The sequence below is a fragment of the Moschus berezovskii genome, chromosome 2, assembly GCF_049115385.1.
Source record: "Moschus berezovskii isolate FMDL1 chromosome 2, NW_MosBer_1.0, whole genome shotgun sequence".
NCBI lineage: Eukaryota > Metazoa > Chordata > Mammalia > Artiodactyla > Moschidae > Moschus > Moschus berezovskii.
The window spans coordinates 112,575,997-112,601,817 of record NC_142461.1 but is presented as its reverse complement, the minus strand read 5'-3'; the positions used below and the strand labels follow the sequence as shown (position 1 = coordinate 112,601,817).

Genomic DNA, 25,821 nt, shown 5'->3' with positions numbered 1-25,821 from the left:
CCCACGAATCGCAGCATGCCAGGCCTCCCTGTCCATCACCAACTCCCGGATTTCACCCAAACTCATATGCATTGAATCGGTGATGCCATCCAGCCATCTCATCCTCTGTCATCCCCTTCTCCTCCTGCCCCCAATCCCTAGACAGCTTATTAAAAAGCAGAGACACTACTTTGCCAACAAAAGATCCATCTAGTCAAACCTATGGTTTTTCCAATAGTCATGTATGGATGTGAGAGTTGGGCTATAAAGAAAGCTGAGTGCCAAAGAATTGATGCTTTTGAACTGTGGTGTTGGAGAAGACTCTTGAGAGTCCCTTGGACTGCAAGGAGATCCAACCAGTCCATTCTAAGGAAATCAGTCCTGAGTGTTCATTGGAAGGACTGATGTTGAAACTGAAACTCCAATCCTTTGGCCACCTGATGCGAACAGCTGAGTCAATGGAAAAGAACCTGATGCTGGGAAAGATTAAAGGCAGGAGGAGAAGGGAACAACAGAGGATGAGATGGTTGGATGGCATCACTGACTCGATGGACATGAGTTTGGGTAGACTCTGGGAGTTGGTGACGGACAAGGAGGCCTGGCGTGCTGTGGTCCATACGGTCGCAAAGAGTCAGACACGACTAAGCGACTGAACTGAACTGAACTGAACCTGTATCTGAATTCAGAGGAATTTCTTATATCTAACTCTTTCTACTCTACTAATTCACAGTAAACACCCTAGGAAAATAAAAATGCCCTGGAGAAATATGTGTTTTTTATATACTTTGCTTCACACATACTCTTACTGAAAAAGGATTACATTCATTGGAACTGGAGTGTAATATTTATCACTACCTCAAAATACTTCAGTATGGCAGAGAATAAAGAATATTCAGACAAATCCTTCAAATTTGTAAAAACATTATTTTAACTCTAAGATTTGCAAACGTCAATTGGCAGGCTGTTACAAGAATGACTGCTTCTACACTCAAGAAACAAGGGCAAAGCAACCTGAATATGTCTTTTATAATTAAAATATTTAAACTGACTATTTCTGGACTTAAATGTTTCTAAATATTAGAACAATCAAGTTGCCAAGAAAGTTGAACTCAGTTTTTGGCCACCCAGCATTGGTAAGAATCCATCACACTCTAAAGAAAAAGACTATGTAACATACAGAGAGATCTCTCTTAAAGGCTTCTTTCAACACTCCAAGAAAGTGAGATAAAACCAGATTAAGAATCTTTGCTTAAAAAAAAAACCCTAAAAAGATCCTTGCTATACAGATCTACAGTTATATCTAAACAAAAATATAGTTATTTGAGAGATTTACTAATCTGTTGCAAATATTTCAACTCTAAAAATGTTCCCACTAAAAATTACTTTGATTTTTACCTGAGGATGCTTGTAACAGTACAACCAATCCTGTAGGTCTGTCTTCAGAGGAGGGCCCACTCTGTCCACAAATAACACAATCATATACTGCCTCAGAAACTTGAGGTTCTGCTGTGGTGATCTCCATAGGAATATCACTCTCTGGAGAATCTGAGGAGAAAAAATTGCAACCTTAATTCCTGAAAAGAAAATCTCTCTCTAATAAAATTATGAAAAAAAAAATCAAGCTCAAATAATTTGGAACTTCAGTATCAATAATTTATATAGTAATAAAACTATAGGAAAATTATCTCGCTAAAATAAAATGTTTACTCATAAAAGACAAAATTACAAAGAACGGATGTTATGAAAGACTTCCGATTCCTGGGTTGGGAAGATCCCCTTGAAGAGGAAATGGTAACCTACTCCAGTATTCTTGTCTGGGAAATCCCATGGATAGAGAAGCCTGGTGTGCTATAGTACATGGGGTCACAAAGAGTTGGATGTGACTTAGCAACTAAAACAACAAGAACTCTTCTAATGTTGTATCATACATGAAATTAAAACTAAAAACACAGATGCAAAGGTATTTGTATCTAAAAATATTGTTTTAATATTATAATTTAAGGAAATAAGGGGGAGGTTATTTGCTTTAATTTTCTTTGAAGCACTTCAGAGGGAAAATTTATAATAACATGGCAGCTCTTGGAAAGAAATGGCAATATTTACTAGGAGATAAAAGGGGAATTAACTTTTTCTTTTTTCTTTTAATTGTAGTGATTATATCTTAGTGATAAAAATTATCAATATGTATTTATGTAGGATAAACATTTTTACATGACCATACATATAATAAAGCAAAACTATAATAGAAAATAACAGCAATGCTTTGGTGATATGTCATTAACAGCAAGAAATAAAATACTGAGTCAATAACCATTTCAGATAAAAATTCATAGACATCCATAGTGGCAAAAGAAAGGAGTAGAGGGGATTGGGAAGACCAAAGAAGCAGAAATGATTTATGACATGTTTAAAAGATGGAGGCATATCTAAATAAATATGTTAAAAAAAAGAAATAGAAAAAGAAAGATGTCAAGTTTATATATGCTTTAATAAGATTTCACGCAGATAAACATATATCACATATTTATTGAGACTGAGAGGAAAAGGTGCGAAACCTAAAATAGAACTTTGTATAATGCTCAAAATTAATGGAAATTTTAAATAAGCCAATGAAGAGATCAAAAGCTTAAAGTGGTCTTGTTTATTCTCCCTCAATCTCTCTCCCCTAGTATCTCTGTGTCTCTCCCTTTCAATCATACTACGTATTTGAGAATAAGTCTGGGGTTGCCAACTGGAAAAGCAGACGGCCCACCTGGAACAGAGCCCAATTGTCCTACCAGCTCAGGCCAGTCCCAACCAACCATCAGATCATTCTTGGAACATGCTTTGTTTTTGTGCTTATGGAGTTTTGTGGATGAAAGGAGAAAAGAATGGGAAAAAGATGTAGGGATGCTATATTTAGTGCCCTCAGAACCAGGGGAAATATGTTTTTGCTTGAAAACATTATGCCTACATGGGGAAACAGACAACTGCAAAACACAAGTATCTGGAGAAAAGGGAAATCTCTTGCACTGTTGGTGGGAATGTAAACTGATACAGTCACTATGGAGAACAGTATGGAGATTCCTTAAAAAACTAAAAATAAAACTACCATATGCCCCAACAATCCCACTACTGGGCATAGGCACTGAGAAAACCGTAACTGGAAGAGACGCATGTACCCCAATGTTCCCTGCAGCTAGGACATGGAAACAGCCTATGTTCATGCATAGAGAAGCTGTAGTGCATATACACAATGGAATACACTGAGTTCCATCGCTCAGTCGTGTCCGACTCTTTGCAACCCCGTGGACTGTAGCCTACCAGGCTTCTCCGTCCATGGGATTCTCCAGGCAAGAATACTGGAGTGGGTTACCGTTTCCTTCTCCAGGGGATCTTCCCGACCCAGGGATCGAACCCGGGTCTCCCGCATTGCAGGCAGACACTACTCAGCCATAAAAAGACCACATTTGAGTCAGGCCTAATGAAGTGGATGAACCTAGAGCCTGTTAGACAGAGTGAAGTAAGTCAGAAAGAGAAAAACAAATATTGTACATAAACGCACATATATGGAATCTATTTGCAGGACAGCAATGGAGATGCAGACATAAAGAACAGACTTGTGGACACAGTGGGGGAAGGAGAGGGTGGGATGGACTGAGAGTAGCATGGAAACATATACATTACCATATGCAAAATAGCTAGCCAGTGGAAATTTGCTGTATGATGCAGGGAACTCAAATCAGGTGCTCTGTGACAGCATAGAGGGGTAGGATGGATGGGAGGCGGGAGGGAGATTCAAGAGGGAGGGGGACGTATGTATACCGACGGCTGATTCATGTTGATGTATAGTAGAGACCAACACAATATTGTAAAGCAATTATCTTCCAATTAAAAATAAACAAATTAAAAAAAAAGTATCACAGGGCAAAGTGTGGTCTGCAGCCTAGGGGTTGCTGTTGCTGCTGCTAAGTCACTTCAGTCATGTCCGACTCTGTGCGACCCCACAGATGGCAGCCCACCAGGCTCCCCCATCCCTGGGATTCTCCAGGCAAGAACACTGGAGTGGGTTGCAATTCCCTTCTCCAATGCATGAAAGTGAAAAGTGAAGGTGAAGTCGCTCAGTCGTTTCCGACTCTTAGCAACCCCACTGACTACAGCCTACCAGGCTCCTCCATCCATGGGATTTTCCAGGCAAGAGTACAGGATCCTTGGTTTTAAGAACATATAATACACTTTAATTTTTAACTACAACTGAGTATTTGCTCAGATCCTACTAGGTGAATTACTACGCATAAACTAAACACACTACTAGAGCTTACTGCTTTCTGCTAAGACGACTATGACGACTGCCACAATCGCAAAACTCCTGCTGTGCAATATCATTAATTCTGGTAAAGACGTACAGTACTGTCCTGACCTGGTCATCATTTTTACTACTAACATTCTTGCTTTCCTCTGCTTTTTTAACTTGGTATAGAGAGGGACTTCTCATACCTTTTAAAAAATATATCATTTAAACATAATTTTAGTTTTGCAGGAAAGTTTTAAAGCCACTACAAAGAGTTCTCATAAACCTCACACCCAGTGTCCCCTTAAATTTTACATTAGCATGATATGACTGTCACAATGAACTAATATTAATATATTATTGAGTAATTTTATTGATATAATACTGATAAATTAACTAAAGTCCATATTTTCTTCAGATTTCCTTAGTCTCTACCTAATGTCCTTTTTTTTTTTTTTGAGAATCCCACCCAGAACAGTGTATTACATTTAGTTGTCATGTCTCCTTAGGCTACTCTTAACTGTGGCAGTTTCTCAAGAAACTGTTGTTTTTGATGACGTTAAAAGTTTTGAGGAGTACTGATCAGGTATTCTGTATAACATTCCTCAACCGTAACTTGTCTGATACTTTTTCTCAAGATTAGTCTGAGGTTACAGTTACAAGTGAGGAGGACCACTAAGGCAAAGTACCATTCTCATCAACACCGTATGAACGGTATATAATATCAATATGATCAATTATTGCTTATATGGACGTTGATAATCTCATTTGGGTAGCATTATAAGCATTTCATAATATATGCAAATGCCAAATTACTACGTAGTACACCTGAAACTGAGCTTCCCTGGTGGCTCAGTGGTAAAGAATCTCCCTGCCAATGCAGGAGACACAGGAGATGTGGGTTCAATCTCTGGGCCAGAAAGATCCCCTGGAGGAGGAAATGGCAACCCACTCCAGTATTCTTATCTGGAAAATCCCCTGGTCAAAGGAAGCTGGCGGGCTACAGTCCATGGGGTCACAAAGAGTTGGACATGACTGAGTGACTGAGCATGCACACACATACACACATGTGAAACTAATATAATACTGTACACCAACTATATTTCAATTATTTTAAAAAGGAAACATGGGACTTCCTTGGTGATGCAGTGGTTAAAACTCCTTGCTTCCGATGCAGGTATCTGTGGTTAGGAAACTAAGATCCCACATGCCCTGTCTCTTGGAAAAAAAAGAAGGGAAGGGGAAGCAAACTGCATAGCATTATATATAGTAAAATTTTATTTCAGGAAAGACAAATAGAAACAAAATCCATTTATATAATTTTTATATGTATTCATATGAAACAAGAAAGCCTATTTATAATGGTTTATCCCAAAGGGCTGAGATTTAAAAGAGAAGGTAGGAAGAAATGATCAGCTTTGCTTTTGTACCGCTTTGTATATGTTAAGCATATATATTTTTAAATGTTTTGGCTTGATATCAGTGTGTGTCTTATTTATGGAACAAATAACCAAAACATAATTTATATTTGTGGGTTGTATTTTTTAATATACCACATCACAGATGACTGACTTAAAATGACAGATACAGCACTATCCCTCAAAAGTGAACAAATTTATGATCAGAACCACCAACACAGGAAAGTATTCTATCCATGAGATCTGCTTTCTAATTTAAGTGAAGAGAAATTCAATTAGTTTCCATTCAGTTGAGAGAATAAGAACTTCACAAGGTGACACAGCAAAGTTTAGAGTGATTTATAAAATAGTAACATGGATGCCACAGCAACAGATGAATAGGGCTAGTGCACTATATGCATTCCAATGCCACGAGCGGATCGGCCTTACCTAAAAGCAAGCAAGCCTACAACTGTGCCTGATCCCAAGGAAATGTAAGACTATGAAAGAGGCTAGTTTATGATACAACCAAACTCTAAAGTAGCAAAAAAAAGAAAAGTGTCAGGGAAAAACAATCAGTTAAAGATGCAAAGAGCATCCTTTTTCACAATAAGAGAAATGCTAATTAAAACTAGACCAGATACCATTTCTTTTCACCAACAAGTTTAGCAAAAATACAAAAGTTTGACAACATATTCTAATGACAAGGATGTAGGTATACTGCTGTTCTGACACACTGTTGATGGGAACACCCTTAAAAGGGTAATTTGGCAATATGTAGCAAAATTACATATGTGTTTACCCTGACCCAGCAATCCCACATATAGAAATGTATCTTACCTATATATTACCAAAATATATAAAGATACATGCCACAAAGATATTTACTGCAGTACAACTTATATAGCAAAAGAATGGAAATAACCCAAATGTCCAAGAATAGAAGACCATTTGAATAAACTATTGATGGGGGGGCGGTCAGTGGAGATCTACCATACAGGTAGAAAAAAGAATAAAGAATATCTCTATACGCTGCATGATGGAATCTCCAGGATATAATGTTGAGTGAAGAAAGCAAGGCAAAAGAAGTGTACACAGTACGTTGTCATTTACATAACAGGGGACATCAGGGATGTAAATATTTTAATATTTCAATATATATATTTATATCCCCAACCTTCTCTCTCTTATGTAAATTGTTTTTAAAAATGAAAGGATAAACCTCAAATTAAACTGTATTATTAAATAATGAAACAAACAGCTCCTTCCACAACTAACAAAAAAGTCAACCAAATCCTGACACATCCTTGCCAGCTTGAGCTGGCAAGCTCAAGCTTGGACTACCCCACTTCCCAAATGAAATCTTAAAGGATGGGTACTGTAGACAGTTACTATTTCTATCTGAAGGGAAAGTGTTAGTCACTCAGCCATGTGGGACTCCTTGTGACCCCCCAAGGACTCTAACCCGCCAGGCTCCTCTGTCCATGTGATTTCCCAGGCAAGAATACTGGAGTGGGTAGCCATTCTCTTCTCCAAGGTATCTTCCCAACCCTGGGATTGAATGGATAGAAGCTGGGTCTCCTGCACTGCAGGCAGATTCTTTACCATCTGAGTCACCAGGGAAGCCTATCTACTTGGTATTTATTATCTCATCTGTTAACAGCTGGACTCAATTTTTGCTTAGAGAATCATACAATCACCACTTTTGATTCATATGACAGGAGTGGAGCTAACCTTATACTCAGGCTAGACTAATAGAGTCACACCAAGGATTTTTGTTTCAGTTATTTGAAAAGAAGTATTCTTTTCATTCTAATTTTATTAAAAATAAGCAAATAAAACTTCTAGCCAAACACAATGACTATCCCTCTGTCTTATACCTTAAGCCTCAATCAATCAATCATCAGTCTATTAATTCTCACTTTGCAACTATTCTCATAACTGTCCCTTTCTGTCTCCAGGCTACCAAGTTGGGGGAGTAAGTAGGGAAGAGACTTCACTCTCCTCAGTTTACATCACATATGAGAAATAGTAAAGAGTAGGCAAAGCTTGTTGATTAATAGCCCAGACTCTACCATTTACTACTGTATAACCTCAGACAAATTTCTTAACTTAAATTTAGGTATGGAATACTGCCATCTATCTCACATGTCTATCAAGACAAATAAGTCAATATACAGAATGTGTTTAGCACAGTGCTGGTTACATAGTCAACATACAAAAATATATATATCATCATCATCATATCATTCCCCAAAATTCATACTATTAGATCCAGACTCAAAATACAGAAAAGGTTTTGTGTACACAATGTTTATAAAAATTTTTTAAAAAACCTAAAGTTCAATTATGATGGAATGATTAAATAAATTATAGAATAAAAGTAACAATAGTAATAACCAATGCTTGAGAACACTTATGCACCAAGCACTCTGTTTTAAATGTTTGAAATGTGTACCATTACATTCAATCTTCACCACAACTCTATGAGGTAGGTAGTATAATGATCTCTCTTTAACCATGTGGAATCCAATGCAGAGAATAAATTACTCCAGGTAATGGAACGGCTGTGATGTGAACTTGGCAGTAATGCTCCCGAGTCATAACCACTACATGCTACCTCTCCAATGAAGTAAAACCACAGTAGGAATTTTAATGATAATATAGGAACATGTTTATGCTAAAATGTTGAGCAAAAAGACATGATAAAAAATTCTATTACACAGTATCATCTGTAATACATATGTCTTCTAGATGGTGAGATTAGGAATAAAATTTATCCTTCTTTATGTTTTTCTATACCATATAACTTGTACGATTAAATGTTGTATGTTTAAGATCCCTCACAGCCCAGTTGGTAAAGAAACCACTTGCTATGCAGGGGACCCTAATTCAATTCCTGGATCAGGAAGATCCCCTGGAGAAAGGACAGGCTACCCACTCCAGTATTCTTGGGCTTCCCTTGTGGCTCAGCTGGTAAAGAATCCGCCTGCAATGCAGGGGACTTGGGTTCGATCCCTGGGTTGGAAAGATCCCCTGGAGAAAGGAAAGGCTACCCACTCCAGTATTCTGGCCTGGAAAATTCCATGGACTGTACAGTCCATGGGGTCACAAAGAGTCGGACATGACTGAGCAACTTCACTTTAAGATCAGAAAATAATTTCCAAAATAAATTCTTACTCTATATTAAGCATCTAAACTCTCCCTTGAACAGCTATGTTGGATTTCAGTCATATCTGTCTGATAAACCTTAATGAATCCAGGTCTAACATCCTGACTTCTACACCTGTGGTGGTAATGGTGCTCAGGTCATGTCCGACTCTTTGCGATCCCATGGACTACAGACCCCCAGGCTCCTCTGTCCATGGAATTTTCCAGGCAAGAATACTGGAGTGGGTTGCCACTTTGTGTTCCAGTGGATCCTCCCAACTCAGGGATCAAACCCATGTCTCTTGCACCCCCTGCACTGGCAGGCAGATTCTTTACTACTGTGCACCCGGGAAGCCCATGACTTCTACACCTAGATGGCGAGTGAAAATAAACAATGGGGTATAGTGATCAGGAGAGAAGGAACTGCAGAGGTTGAGTCTTTTCATATAGGAAACTTGATAACTACAAAAAGGAATTATCAACAGATAAGTAAGAATACTAATCACAAAGTAGAAACCTGTTGCATTCAGAGAGAAAAGTGTCTGTCCTTAAATTTTTACCTACTAATGTACAATACTGATTTGAGGATTTATAAAGTACTGCATGTTATAAATTTGAAATACTCTAAATACTAAGTTACGAGACTAGAAATCTTAGGAGAAGATCTCTCACACTCAAAAATAAAGCCAAAATAAGAAAGAAACAACTACAGAATGCTTACATTAGTAACACAGATGGGAAATAAGGCAAAAAGACAAAAGGCATCTGACAAAGCAGAGGACTGAACTGAGATTAAATTGTGTCTATATTAAAGAAAAATATTACCCCAGGTGTGGACCCTGCTTCATGTGTTAATAATAATATATATGTCACATGTAAATGGGGAGAGTAATCAGAGGCAGTGAGACATATAACTTTGCAATTTTTATCTTAAGCAAAGTATGAAAATGAGATCTCAAACAGATTTTAGGGGTCAAACAGATCTCTCTGGGAAGGGAATGAGTTATAAATAAAAGAAATATACAAATCTGAATGATCCAGAATCCCACTGGCATGGCCATAATCAACATAAATAAACCAAATGCTCATGAATCTCTATTACCTCACCTGTCACCACTGCAGCATGCAAGAACCAGGACTAGGAGAGAGCGGAGCCCTTTATCCTGATGGCTTCTGTGAACTGCCTCTGTTTGCTAGCAATCATGTCTGCCTGATCCCTCAATTGTTGTTCCTGTGCCCTGGCTACTGCCAAAAAAGATCAAACCTTCCAAAAAGTAGTAAGATTTAGGACAGCAAGTCAAACATTTTGCAGACTAATGACATTCAAATTTATGATCTTGAACATAACTGGACCCAAGCATTGCTTATCAATTTTTATACTTAGCCTGGATGAGCAACTTCTCCAAACTTCAGAGGGTATTCTTCTCACTCAGCAAAACTCACCTTTTACTTAGCCCTGTAAACTGAAGCAACTGAGTGATCACCTGAAGTTCCCACTTTCCCTACCCCTAAAGGAACTTACCTCTATCTCCATCCACGCTTTCCCTCTCCTCTCCCGTCTGCTCAGGGAATGAGGTGGCCATTCTCCCATTCAAGACAATACTACCTAACCTCTTCTGGATACTTTGCTTAATCAATTCCTCAGAAAATTGTTTTTGTTTTATCTCATTTGGGAGTGGGAGGCAACAGATAAAAACAATTTCTAAAAACAGTATTCACTAAGCTTTTTTCTTAGCTCCTAAGGTTGCAAAGAAACAAACCAAACTGTTTATCAAACCGTTACATTAACTCCCCCAAAAATGCTGTTCTCAAGTGACTTCAGAACACAGAGCTTTTGACTGTTACCCTTAGTAGAAATACCAAAGGATAAAATGGTCTGTAAACAATTTTACATTTTTTAAATTTTAATTCAATGATTTCATTGTTTAACAATACCCAGGTAGGTATTTTGAAGCTATTTTCTTTACTTAGAAAGAAAAAGTAATTTGCTTACATATGGTGTATTGTGCTTGAGTAGGAGAATATTCTAAATACTAGGACATGTATGTTGAAGTATTTAGGAGTAAAGTATCATGTCTATAACTCACTTCATCTAGTAGAGGAAAAAAGAAAGTGAGTGAAAGAACAAATTGAGAAAAATGTTAACTAGGTGACATGGTACATGGTAATTTGTAATACTATTCCTTCAGTTTTTCTGTATATTTGAAATTTTTCATAAGAATAAATAGCATGTATTAAATTAATTCATTTTGGCTAAAAAACACCTTTATACACAAATATACTCAGAAAAAGATTTGTAAGGATATAGCTTAGATTAGGAAATCTGATATTAAAAATACAGTATTATTTTTGATTATGTGTTTTCCAAGTTTCCATAATAAAAATTTAATGCTTTTATAATAACAGAAATTTTAACTTTATACATTATAATAGCAAATATTAGTGAGTGGCTAATCAAGACTGAAGACTGAGCACATACTTTTATCTCCACTCCTTTTAAAAAGGGGGTTCAGGAGGGGGAACTCATGTACACCTGGGGCGAATTCATGTCAATATATGGCAAAACCAACCAATATAATATTGTAAAATAAAAAAAAATAAATTAAATATTAAAAAAGAAAAAAAAAGAAATAAAAATAGAACAATAAACAATAGAAAGTTGAAAAAAAAAACCACTGAAATAAAAGTAAAGATATACATAAAGAAATATTCCCATAAGAATACAGAAAAATGATGGAGTCGTGAAAGAGTTTCACCAACCAACAAATAAGAGATGTCAGTAAAATTTTCAAAAGATTAGAGGAGATGGAGACACTCTGACAATGCAAGAAAGTCTTCATAGCTACAACCACGTATGTATCATGAGAAAGTTACAGAAAGGAAGAACTCATAGGTCTGTTAGAAGAATGTCAACTCTGGGCTCAGAATCAGTCAGTGAGGCAGAGGACAGGAGTCTTCAGTATTAAGTGATTCTGAAAGCAGAATAATTAATCAGAAGTCTACGTACATAACTTCACTACTCAGCACCCCATTCCTTCCCCAACTTTGACTGATAGAGCACTCAGATAATTTGGCATTTACCCTAAGGAGAAAAAAAATGACTCTTTCTCCAAAGGAACTGAACATGCTGCTTGGAGAGTAAGAGGGTTTTCTAATTGTGTGTTAACATCTGGGGGCCCAAACAGAGTAGGCAGCAATCCTCCTACCCAGATCTAAGTCTGACAGTCAACACACCTCATCCATACATAGGCTAAAGAGAATGACTAGGATCAAACCTATTTAGACCTCAGCAGGGAAACAGACTATCTTTCCAGAGGAATCAAAAATTATCAGGCAAATGAGGGAAACTAACAACATGAAAGAGTAACTTAAATTTCTAAGCAATTCAGAAGGATAAAGGATAATTGAGAGAGTGCTAACACATTCAGAAAGATTTTAGAACAAATTCTTCTGACAAAGAGAAGAAACCTCTAAGCATGTAAAGCAAAAAGATATAAAAAAGACACAGAAGATTAAAACATCAACCTAAGAGATCCAATATCCAAATAATCAGAGTCCCATCAAAGAGAATAAAGAAAATATATGGAGAAAAGTATTATAATAGTTTTCTACTGCTGTTTAACAAAATTACCCAAAATTCAGTGGCCTAAAACAATAGTTTTCTGAGGGTCAGGAATCTGGGAGCAATTTAGCTTGATGGTTCTGGCTCAGGATCCCTCGTGAGATTGCTATTAAACAAACAGCTGGACAGTATCATCTAAAAATTTGAATGGGGTTGACAGATTCACATTCAGGGTCATTTATAGGACTGTTGGCCAGAGGCCTCAGTCTCTAACCACATAGACTTCTCCATTGGGCTGCTAACAACATGGCAGCTGGCTTTCCCCAGAGTAAGTAATCTGAGAGAGAGAAAAGCAGTCAAGACAGAAGTCACCATATCTTTCATAACCTAATCTCAGAAATGACATATCACTTCTGCCATGTCCCAGTGATCATGAATACCAGTTCTGACACAATGTCATAGTAGAGCATGCAGGGCATAAAAACCAGGCAGTATGGATCATGGAGGGTCATCTTGGAAGATGGCTATTACTAGTTATCAAGAAAATCATAGGAAATATTTTTCTCAGAGATTCTGATGCATGACTTTTCAGCCTGAAAAGGTCCATTAAGTACTAAGGAGAATGAAAAAGATTCACCTAGATACGTATCATAAAACTTCATATCTCTAAGAATCAAACAGTTAGAAATGTGTCACAAGAAAGGGAAAAAAACGTTAACTCACAAAGGAATAAGAATTAAATTACCACCACACTTCTTATCAAATTAATGGTAAAAGACAAGGGAGTAGTCCTTTATCAGGTGTAACAAAAAATGTGTATTAACAGGGAATTTTACATTCATCCAAATGAACAATCAAGCATGAGACCAAACCAGAGTCCCATCTGGAAATAAAAAGAATCAGAAAGTTTAATTTCCAGCACAAGCATTACTGGGAATATATTTGCACCCCAATAAAACAAGACCTCCAAAAAGAGATAAGATGCAGGAAACACCAGATGAACCCTGTAAGAGGAAAATTCCAAGGTAACAGCTGTATAGCATACCCACAAAGCAAATGGATCAGACTGAAACAGAATTCTAGGCAAAGGATAGTATGATTGAGTGGGCAGAATAACAGGGATATCATAAAGGCATGTTAGTTAGAAAAAGGTAGTTGGAAACTTCAGGAAAAACAAAAGAAAATATAACAAATAGAAATAAGTAAAGGGTGGTATAGTTTAAGCAATTCCAAAACTGTAAGAAAAGAGGCTATGTACTAAATACAATCTTCTTAATGCAGTCTAGGAGTCAGGTCACTGGAGTCAAAAAAATAAATAAATGAATGCTGCTGCTGCTAAGACACTTCAGTCATGTCCGACTCTGTGTGACCCCATAGATGGAAGTCCACCAGGCTCCCCTGTCCCTGGGATTCTCCAGGCAAGAACACTGGAGTGGGTTGCCATTTCCTTCTCCAATGTGTGAAAGTGAGAAGTGAAAGTGAAGTTGCTCAGTTGTGTCCGACTCTTAGCAACCCCACGGACTGCAGCCTACTAGGCTCTTCCATCCCTGGGATTTTCTAGGCAAGAGTACTGGAGTGGCTTGCCATTGCCGTCTCCGAATAAATGAATACTAGGCTATTATTTCGGAGAAGGCAATGGCACCCAACTCCAGTACTCATGATTGGGAAATCCCATGGATGGAGGAGCCTGGTAGGCTACAGTCCATAGGGTCACAAAGAGTCAGAGACGACTGAGCGACTTCACTTTCACTTTTCACTTTCGTACACTGGAAAAGGAAATGGCAACCCACTCCAGTATTCTTGCCTGGAGAATCCCAGGGACGGGAACCTGGTGGGCTGCTGTCTATGGGGTCGCACAGAGTTGGACACGACTGACATGACTTAGCAGCAGCAACAGCAGGCTATTATTTAGCCCTGAAGTCAACAGTATTCAAAAAGTTATCTCAATGTTTTCCAACATTTAGAACAAACCTTTGAATGGAAGACTTGACTGCAACTGCAAAATAAAATGTTAGCAATGTTAATTTAAAAGAAAACAAGTTGACTTTCCGGGTGGTAGAGTGGATAAGAATCCACCCGCTAATGCAGGGCACATAGGTTTGATCCCTGGTCCAGAAGATTGCACATGCCGCAGAGCAACTAAGTCTGTGCACCGGAACCACTGAGTCCACGCTTTGGAGCCTGCAGGTCGCAACTACTGTGTCTGCCTGCTGAAGTCCGTGTGCCCACAGCCCATGCTTCACAACACACTGAGAAGGCCATGCACCGCAATGCAGACCCACTCACTGCAACTAGAGAAAAGCCAGCACACAGCAACAAAGCCCCAGCACAACCAAAAATAATAAATAAATAAAAAGACATGTTAAAAAAGAAAACAAGTAACTTCTAAAAAGCAGAAGGTAGTGATGATGAAAAGAAAAATGAAAGATAGGGGTGCTTATTGGTTCACTTTATATGAAGAAATATGAAGAAACTGGCTATAGACAGAGCACTTAATACACATTATAATTATCTTTAATGTGTAAAATCCAAAAAATTATAAGTATCCATTTTTGGAAAGAAGAAGGAAGAGAAAATATAGAAAAAGCAAAAGCAGTATTGTGAACTAAACTGTCATCTTTCAAACAAGAAAGTCAACCGACAGCAAGTTAATCCAACAAACAGAACTTAATATACTTTACATCAGAGTTATATCCTGAACATAAACTCCACTGTTGATGGTTTAGAACACATTATGCTAAATCTGGACTGACCCCCCTCTTCTGAACATCAGTTATGTGTGCTTATGTGCATGAGAATGTATTTGCATGTTTGAACATTTTATTTCAGCATTTTTGTCTAAAAGTGAAAAAAAGAGAGAGGGACATCACTGAAATGCCAGAATTAGTCAGGGAAAGGAGTATCCTGTTAACTGAAGACAGATTAATCAAGATTTAATCTATTTCTCCTATGTCTGTAAAACATTACTCACAAAAATCTACTATCACACAGGAAAATGGCATCCTCTCTCACTGTAAAATGCTAATACTAATCCTAATGGAAATGAGAGGTGCACCTGATTTTAAGAAACAGTGAACGTGTGAGCAGCAAGAGAAACTCAGAGTATCTGAAAACTATTTTAAGGATCTTAGAATAATTTCACAGGAAAAAATCAGAATAAGTAAGTTCATATTGATGAACCTTACAAATCTAAAGGTCAGTTTAACACAAGACAGCAGCAGAATAGTACTGTATTACTACCATCAAGAACTTTCTAACTACTGCAGCTAACTCAACAACAGAATGGACCACCTAGGTCTGATCTTCCATCACACCATTGTTAAATAAAGACCAGAAATCATCTCTCTATAATGTTATAAACTGATGGATGATGGGACTGGATAAGTCCTTTGGTAATAACTGTAAGTATGAGTGTTCTAAACTAATAAATTTTGACTTACCAACATCCATGGCAGTTTCCATGAAGCTTTTCTGTCGTGATGCAAACTCTGCAAGCAATTTCTGCTGTCTTTCTCTAGCCTTTTGTCGCCTAGATTAAACAGAAATAAAGTGTTAAGTACCAGACACACTTAAGACATATCTACTATCTTTCAGGAGTATATAATGTATGAAAGGGTCCCTGACACACAATTAAGAACAACCAAATTTTTGTACTATGTTTTAAACTTCATGTAAAGTTTTATTGTCCTTAAAGGATTCTTCTGCTTTAAAATGGTCTGAAAATCACTAGGCATAAACAGGTAAAAATTAAAGAAAACGTTACAGGATGCTCGGGGCTGGTATGCGGGGATGACCCAGAGGGAGGATAAGGGGAGGAGGGAGGTGAGAGGGGGGTTCGGGAGGGGGAACTCATGTACACCTGGGGCAGATTCATGTCAATGTATGGCAAAACCAACCAATATAATATTGTAAAATAATCAGCCTCCAATAAAAATAACAATAAAAATAAAATAAAATGTGAAATAATAATTAGAGTAGACAAAAAGTTTTCCAACCACACAATTTCCTAAGTATATGTCAGTTCATAGCAAGAGCAAGAAGAGCTTTAGTTAAGACTCATAATTTAACGCCAGGTACAAATAATAGCAAGCTCATTGCTAGAAGAGATGATTATGTTAAGCTATGAATAGAATCTAAAAGGTAAACATAGATTTACTGTTACCTTAAGAAAAGGTCTCTCCTAAAAGAGGATTAACAAAAAGCTAGGAAGTTTTCTAGTTTCTACTACGCAATAGTACACATTTGGATTATTTTGTTTGAAGTAAAAGAAAATGAATAAATTCACTTTATTCTATTTATTAATTATCCCTTATCTACTTCCAAAGAGCATTTTAATCTAAAGTTAACTGCAAAAAAAAAAAAAAGAGAGTATAACATAAGTATACAAAAATGAAAGTAAACTAATAAAGACAGGAGATAGGCTTCCCCAGATTTAAAGATGCTAGCAATACTAATAAGCATAGAATTCTACCCCCAGCAAGGTAAGGTTAATAAAATAATTCAACACAAGAGAGGAGGGAGAGGAAGGAAAAAAAAAAAGATTAAAAGGTGTGTTATATATTAACTCATCGGGAAAGACAATCTTTTCATTTGGAACAAAGCTCAAAAAGGAATTTATCACAGCCCATGATACAAAGGACATTAAAAACATAATGGATGTAATACACTATAGCAGTTTCTTTTAATGATTATCATTATATGTATCTACTACAAAAGAATTTTATTAAACTGAGATTCTTTGAAGTAATTTCTATGGGAAACCTAAAAGAACTCAGTTGTTAATCTGAAATGATTCAAAGATACAAAAGACAGAATTCAGAAGAATGGAATGCTAACAGTAATTTTAAGATTATTCACACATCTTCTCCCACCCATTTAGTAGAGATAATCACAAACATCTATAAAATCAAGTACTATGGATCAGTTTACCCTAAATTACATATATTTGCCAATACAGTTCAAGAGATTTTTAACATCCCTTTACTAATATTTACTTTAAATACAATTTAGGGTCCACATAAGAAAACTCATTCTATTATCTATTTTGTAAATACAACTCTTTTTATATTTAAACCAAAATATTATCATCCAGGGCGATCACTCAGTCTAACTCACCAAACTTGACTCCTAAGACATTAGCCATTTAAAAATACTAAAAACCACTCCTGCCCTCTCCTTCCTTCCTGAATATGGAAGGTGACACAGTGGCCTAGGACAGGGTGTCAAGACCCAACAGCCTGGCACAGGAGGGCATTCATGCAGGGAAAAGTTATAAGAAATTGATTACATACGAGGGAATATATAAAAAATTAATACTATTAAAGATTATAGGGGTCAGGTTTCTCACTGTGGGACTAGAGATTATGTTATAATTATGAAAAGAGAGAAAAGATGAATAAATCCTATGGTGTTGGATCAGAATTGGGATTATCAGGTTGAACTCACATTCATAGTTTTTAATACCTCTCTCCCCGCTCACTGTGTCCCCCTCTTGTGCACACACTTTTTGCCCACTAAGAGAGTCTGTGAATGAGCTTATTAGAATGAGTGCATAGACTTGTTTCTAAGTAACATTCTCTACTAAAAGTAACCGAGACTCTTTGGACAAATGTCTAATATAAAACACAAGATGAACCTGGGCTATCTTCTTGGCCCAGAAAATAAGAAAATGCTCAAAGAATGGTGGCGAGAGAAATACAAAGAATACAGAAACCAGCTTGAAGGGACTCCCACTGGTCCAATCTAAAACAATCTGAGCATCAAAATGATTAATGAGCAGATTATAGCTCATAAAGTAAAATAGAAATCTGTAACTCTAAACTGATACAACAGATAAATGAATGAACTGAAACGATGAAGAACAGAATACTGCAGCATCTCAAAGTATCTCTCCACAAATTATTAACACACACTAATTACCAGACCACCTGACCTGCCTCTTGAAAAACCTGTATGCAGGTCAGGAAGCAACAGTTAGAACTGGACATGGAACAACAGACTGGTTCCAAATAGGAAAAGGAGTACGTCAAGGCTGTATATTGTCACCCTGTTTATTTAATTTATGTGCAGAGTACATCATGACGAACGCTGGGCTGGAAGAAGCACAGGCTGGAATCAAGATTGCCGGGAGAAATATCAATAACCTCAGATATGCAGATGACACCACCCTTAAGGCAGAAAGTGAAGAGGAACTCAAAAGCCTCTTGATGAAAGTGAAAGAGGAGAGTGAAAAAGTTGGCTTGAAGCTCAACGTTCAGAAAACAAAGATCATGGCATCTGGTCCCATCACTTCATGGCAAATAGATGGGGAAACAGTGGAAACAGTGTCAGACTTTTTTTTTTGGGCTCCAAAATCATTGCAGATGGTGATTGCAGCCATGAAATTAAAAGACACTTACTCCTTGGAAGGAAAGTTATGACCAACCTAGATAGCATATTAAAAAGCAGAGACATTACTGTGCCAACAAAGGTCCGTCTAGTCAAGGCTATGGTTTTTCCAGTGGTCATATACGGATGTGAGAGTTGGACTGTGAAGAAAGCTGATCGCCGAAGAATTGATGCTTTTGAACTGCGGTGTTGGAGAAGACTCTTGAGAGTCCCTTGGACTGCAAGGAGATCCAACCAGTTCATTCTAAAGGAGATCAGTCCTGGGTGTTCATTGGAAGGACTGATGCTAAAGTTGAAAGTCCAATACTTTGGCCAACTCATGCGATGAGTTGACTCACTGGAAAAGACTCTGATGCTGGGAGGGATTGGGGGCAAGAGGAGAAGGGGACGACAGAGAATGAGATAGCTAGATGGCATCACTGACTCGATGGACATGAGTTTGAGTGAACTCCAGGAGTTGGTGATGGACAGGGAGGCCTGGTGTGCTGTGATTCATGGGGTCGCAAAGAGTCGGATACGACTGAGTGACTGAACTGAACTGAACTGAATTACAAAGGTGAGGAAGGGGAGGATATTTACAAAGAGTAACTTGACAGTATAATTAAGTGATCAAAGTTAATGAGTAGAAATGAAACAAATTAAAATCACGTGACAACTGATGGGATGCAGTCAAAACAAAACAGCAACATTTCCCCTCTGCCTTTTTTTTTTTTTGGCTGGGCCACATGGGCTGTGGAATCTTAGTTCCCTAACCAAGAACTGAACCTGGGACACAGCAACGAAAGCCAAGAATCCTAAACACTAAACTAAGCCACCAGGAAACTCCCCAGCAACACTTTTTTGATACTGCTCTCAAAGATGTATCATACAAATCCAAGCATAATGGAAAAGTTCTGTTCCGTTCAGTCGCTCAGTTGTGTCCAACTCTTTGCGACCCCGTGGACTGTAGCCTACCAGGCTTCTCCGTCCATGGGATTCTCTAGGCAAGAATACTGGAGTGGGTTACCATCTCCTTCTCCAGGGGATCTTCCCGACCCAGGGATCGAACCCGGGTTTCCCGCATTGGAGGCAGACGCTTTAACCTCTGAGCCACCAGGGAAGCCCTAATGGAAAAGTAGACAAGTCCAAATTGAGGGGTATTCTACAGTGTTTCCTGCTCTATAATTTTCAAAAGTGCCAAGGTCAAGAAAATAAAGGAAAAAGAGAAGACTATTCCATACTGAAGGAAATCAAAACAACAAAATATGATGAGTGATTCTGGACAGGATCTTTCTGCTATAACCAACATTACTGGAACAACTGTCAAAACTTGGGATCTAAGGATTTTATCATACTAAGTAAAATGCTAATTCCTTTATTTTGAAAGGTGTATTGTGATTGTATAAGAAATGCCCTTATTTCTAAAACCTATGAACTAAAGTATTACACTAAAATATTCCGCTGTAAAACAACTTACTCTGAAATGATCCAGAAAGTTCTTTGTATTATCCTTGAAACACTTCAGTAAGTTTAAGATTTCTTCAAAATAAAAAGGTTTTAAAAAGTAAACCCATCATCAAAGGACTAAAATTTGTCACTAAGGAAAAAACGGAAATAAACAAAAATGTGCTGTCGATGCTCAAAGACCTATGAGACCTCCAAAACTATTTAAATAATAATAGCAGTGACAGAATATGTGTTAAGTCTTCTACTCCTTTATAAACTAGTAAGTTTCACTGTTTCTTTAATTAAAACAATGAGTTATGCACTCTACAGTTGACCTTTAAATATGTACATGTAAATTTACATTTAGAATATACAGGTTCACAAAATACTATTTCAAGTAACAAATCTGAACACCAAATTCATCTCGCCTGCACTGGCAAGCAGAATCTTATCCACTGTGCCACCACGAAAGTCCTAGAAATGAATTTTAATACCAGTGCCAATCAATTATACTTGAGGTTTTTCTTAAGAAAATTGATTGGCACTAGTATTAAAATTTGAGGACATCCTTGGTGGCACAGTGGATAAAATTCTGCCTGCCAATGTAGGTGACGTGAGTTTGATCCCTGATCCTGGAAGATCACACATGCCTCAGAGCAACTAAGCCCCCGTGCCACAACTACTGAGCCCTAGCTCTAGGGCCTACAAGTCACAGTTATTAAAGCCCATGCACCTAGAGTCTGTGCTCCACAACGAGAAAAGCCACCACAATGAGAATTCCATGACCCACAACTAGAGAGTAGCCCCTACTCTCTGGACTAGAAAAGCAATGAAAAACCCAGCACAACCAAGAATAAATAAATAAATAAAATTTTTAAATAAAATTCATTTCTATTCTGGAATTACTGTAAATTATAGATAATTATGTCTGTCAACTTTAGTCTGTGAGACTCTGAGCAGAGACTCAGTCACACCAGGTGACTTCAAGAGAAACAAGAAAATTAAATGGGTATCGTTTTAAATTGTGTTCTTAACAATGCATTTCTGTAGTAGTTGTCTATGATTTCTAGAAAAGGAGTGTTGTTATTTTTCCCTTGTGAATTTTTTCATAATTTAGGTTATTCCCTTCTAAACTTGGACATAAATGTGCATAAAGACCATTAACAAAAAGACACAAGTTCTAGCACATTCATACAACTCAGCAACTTTCCACTACGACCTAAGAAGTGGACATACTAAGGTTGCATACAGTTACAACCCTCTAGAGTTTTCTATTTGTATCTAATTTTCTATGGAGTTAATCGGTTATGAGGGCTTCCCAGGCGGTGCAGTGGTAAAGAATCCGTTTGCCAGTGCAAGAGATGGAAGAGACTCGAGTTCAACCCCTGGGTTGGGAAGATCCCCTGGAGAAGGAAATGGTAACCCATTCCAGTATTCTTGCCTGGGAAATCCCATGGGCAGAGGAGCCTGGTGGGCTATATAGTCCATGGGGTTGCAAAGAGTGGGATATGACTTAGGGATTAAACAACCATCAATCTATTATGAAAGTGATGTCAAGTTTGTCTACAACTGAGGTACCTGGGAATAGATCATTAAGTGTATATAAACTGTTCTGCCTTTATTATGAAATTTAACCCAAAACCCAAAATAAATTGAGAAAAAAAATGTGAAAAGCATAGCAAGATTCAAACTGATTCATTTTAATCATTAGCTGTCTGCTACAGAATTAGTTTCAAGTCCCTGTCAATACTAACATCGCTCAAAGGAAACAAGCCCATAACAAAAAAAGGCTTAAATTTTTAGGTTACTATTTAATACAACAGCATTAGAGCCTTTGTAAAAAAAAAAAAAAAATAGCATCTGAACTATGTCCTCTAGTATCTATATCTGTTATGAATAATAATGACAAAATGTCTTTAACCAAATAGAATAAGTTTTGAATCACTGAATGTTTTTATCTTCCTGAAAAAATAAACAGACACTATTCTATAACCAAAACAAAAGATGACCAATTAGAAGAGGACTAATTTTAGTTAACAACAAAAAAAAATTTACCTCATTTTTAACTTTCCAATTTTATTAAATTGTAGGTAGCTACCAATTCAGTTAATGTACTTTAACCTAAACTATGTTATTATATAACAACCCTATTTATTAGGTTAGGGTTAGGGTACTTAAATAGTACTTCTATTTATAAAGTACTGTGAGAAATAAGAACTCTCCTAAATTTTTAATGTACTAAAAGTTTTGTGTATACTTCTACTATAAATTATCTGTAACAAAATTATGGCAAAAATGAAGAACAGCTATGTATGATTAAATCTGCTTCTGATACAGTTACCAAAGGATGACCTCCTAACTAATCAGATCAATCCTGGATGTTCATTGGAGGGACTGATGCTAAAGCTGAAACTCCAATACTTTGGCCACCTCATGCGACGAGTTGACTCACTGGAAAAGACTCTGATGCTGGGAAAGGTTGGGGGCGGGAGGAGAAGGGGACGACAGAGAATGAGATGGCTGGATGGCATCACTGACTCTGTGGACATGAGTTTGAGTGAACTCCGGGAGTTGGTGATGGACAGGGAGGCCTGGCGTGCTGTGATTCATGGGGTCGCGGAGAGTCGGACACGACTGAGCGACTGAACTGAACTGAACTGAATCTTAACTACACTTTTGTAGCATTTAACAATCTTTCTTCCTTTCTGAAGCTCCTCCTCTATGCCTCTCTAACGCCACTCTCTGCAGTTTTCCTCTTCTTTCACTCTAACCACCCCGTTTTGAATCACCTTTATAGGTGCTCCTTCCTCAGTTGTTCCCTTCCATGTTTTTCCCTTGAGTTTTATACTAAGTGTTCTCATCTTTTTATCGTTCATATTCTTCCATACACAAGGCTCTAACTATTACCTATATGCATAAATCTATGGCTCTAACTCAGAGTTCTCACCTAAGTCTCTAACCCTGTATCTAACTGGACATCTTCACCTGGATGCCTTCCTTAAACTGAGTAACATACAAAACTGAGCGAGTCAATTTTACCACTAATCCTGAGACACCTATCCTCCTTTATCTTGGTAAACAGAACACTGTCCAAAGAAAAACGGAGTTTTATAAATATTATGATTTAACAACAAATTAAAAGCAACCTAAAGCTTCAAAAGCTAAAACCGTCAAGTTTTAAAACACTGCTTGTTTAACAATTTGTGATCATATATAGGAAAGAGTGGAAAAAACTAAAAGAAACTAAAACAAAATTTTAAGGATTATTAAAATTTTTCTTTTATTTTCTACTATCATTTAAAGTTGAATTAATAATTTTTTAAAATAGCAAGAGAATTATTAGATTTCCCACAGTAGGAACAGACAGCAACTTTTCCAAAGGGGTCTACAGGTTTGTGCATGCATGCTTAGCTACTCAGTGGTATCTGACTTTTCGTGACCCCATGAACTATAGCCCGCCAGGCTCCTCTGTCCATGGGATTCTCCAAGAAAGAATACTGGAGTGAGTTGCTATTCCCTTCTCCAGGGGATCTTCCCATCCCAGAGATCAAACCTGGGTCTCCTGCATTGCAGGCAGATACTTTACTGTCTGAGCTACCAGGGAAGACCTTAAAGTTGAATTAATACTTAAAAAAAAATAGCAGGAGAATTATTAGGTTCCCCACAGAAATAACAGCAACTTTTCCAAAGGGGTCTACAGGTATAGAGCAGTAATTTAATGTCAGGGTCAGTGCCGGGCTGGATAAAGCACAAGCTGGGAATCAAGACTGCTGGGAGAAATATCAATAACCTCAGATACGCAGATGATACCACCCTTATGGCAGAAAGTGAAGAAGAACTAAAGAGCCTGTTGATGAAAGTGAAAGAGGAGAGTTAAAAAGTTGGCTTAGAACTCAACATTCAGAAAACTAAGATCATGGCATCCGGTGCCATCACTTCATGGAAAATAGATGGGGAAACAACAGAAACAGTGAGAGATATTATTTTGGGGGGCTCCAAAATGACTGCAGATGGTGACTACAGCCATGAAATACAAAGACGCTTGCTCCTTGGAAGAAAAGTTATGACCAACCTAGCTGCTGCTGCTGCTCAGTCACTTCAGTCATGTCCGACTCTGTGCGACCCCATAGACGGCAGCCCACCAGGTTCCCCCATCCCTGTGATTCTCCAAGCAAGAATATGGAGTGGTGACCAACCCAGACAGCATATTAAAAAGCAGAGACATTACTTTGCTGACAAAGGTCCGTCAAGTCAAAGCTATGGTTTTTCCAGTAGTCATGTATGGATGTGAGAGTTGGGACTATAAAGAAAGCTGAGCGCCAAAGAATTGATGCTTTTGAACTGTGAAGCTGGAGAAGACTCGTGAGATTCCCTTGGACTGCAAGGAGATCAAACCAGTCAATCCTAAAGGAAATCAGTCCTCTCCTAAATTTTTTATTTCCTAAAGGAAATATTCTTTGGAAGGGGCGATGCTGAAATTGAAACTTCAATACTTTGGCCACCTAATGTGAAGAACTGACTCATTGGAAAAGATCCTGATGCTGGGAAAGATTGAGGGCAGGAGAAGGGGACGACAGAGGATGAGATAGTTGGATGGCATCACCAACTCAATGGACATGAGTCTGAGTAGGATCCAGGAGTTGGTGATGGACAGGGCAGTCTGGTGTGCTGCAGTCCATGGGGTCGCAAAGAGTCGGACTCAACTGAGCCACTGAACAGAAACTCAACCAATTCAACCATGCTAAACGCACAAGTACTTACTATCTTTGATTACCCTCTTCTTACACACTAATCAGTTATGATTATAGCTAGCCTCAGATGTCCAAAATTGGGGTGGGGGTGGTAACAGAAAATCTTCAACTGCATCATACATGAGTTTAAAGCACTAAAAATAAAAATTACCTTTCTTCTTTGTCCAGTGTTTTCTTCTCTGCTGCAGTAATCTTTTTCGGTGGGACAGGAGGGGTCACTTTTCTACATATCTCTTCAATGATGCGTTTGTTCATTCTGCTTTGCAATGCAGCTTTTAGTAAAATTCTTTCTACTGCAGTTATACCATCTCCATGACTATATTTAGGAATTTCTGGTTGGATTAAAACTTCTATGTCATCAAGCCAAGGAGGATAGTAGGAATTTTGTTTTCCTGAGAGTTTGTGGTGAAGTTTAATTAACAAAGACAATATACTTTCTTTAATTTCCAAAATGGCTGTAGTTAATTGTGGAGCTGAACCAGGTGCAGACCATTTACTTGAAGTTTTAGGACGAACCACTTGATTTGCTTCACTGCTACTGCGATTGATGATCTCCTGAAACTTCTTTCTGCGCTCTGCTACTAAGCTGAAAACTTGAGCTGTACCAGAATTCTACCATTCAAACGAGAAAGAAAGAAAAATCAACAGAAAGTTATTCAGGGTCAGCTTTAAAATACATTAGCATTACATTTTCCAAAGGGTATGTTCAAAGTTTCATCCAAAGATTTATTTAATAGATTTGTTCTTTAAGCAAATTTGTCCCGTCAGTTCAGTTCAGTCGCTCAGTCGTTGCCAACTCTTTGCGACACCATGAATCACTTCTCTCAAATATACTTAGTCTCACTCAATCTGGAAACAACAATGAGGAAAAAGGAGATTATCCATAGTAACACTTCTTTT

General features: G+C 37.7%; 1 protein-coding gene across 6 annotated transcripts in view; it reads right to left on the bottom strand.

Annotated features, from left to right (window-relative positions):
- The window catches only part of UBR3 (ubiquitin protein ligase E3 component n-recognin 3), a 209,680-nt gene that overhangs the window by 67,531 nt on the left and 116,328 nt on the right, over positions 1 to 25,821 (bottom strand). For all 6 annotated transcript variants that reach the window (XM_088829999.1, XM_088830004.1, XM_088830007.1 and 3 more), the window contains 3 exons: positions 25,073 to 25,533; positions 15,799 to 15,887; positions 1,375 to 1,524 (listed from right to left, as the gene is read on the bottom strand). In XM_088829999.1, coding sequence (XP_088686125.1) covers positions 1,375 to 1,524; positions 15,799 to 15,887; positions 25,073 to 25,533 — 700 coding nt within the window. The remainder of the gene's footprint in view (positions 1 to 1,374; positions 1,525 to 15,798; positions 15,888 to 25,072; positions 25,534 to 25,821) is intronic.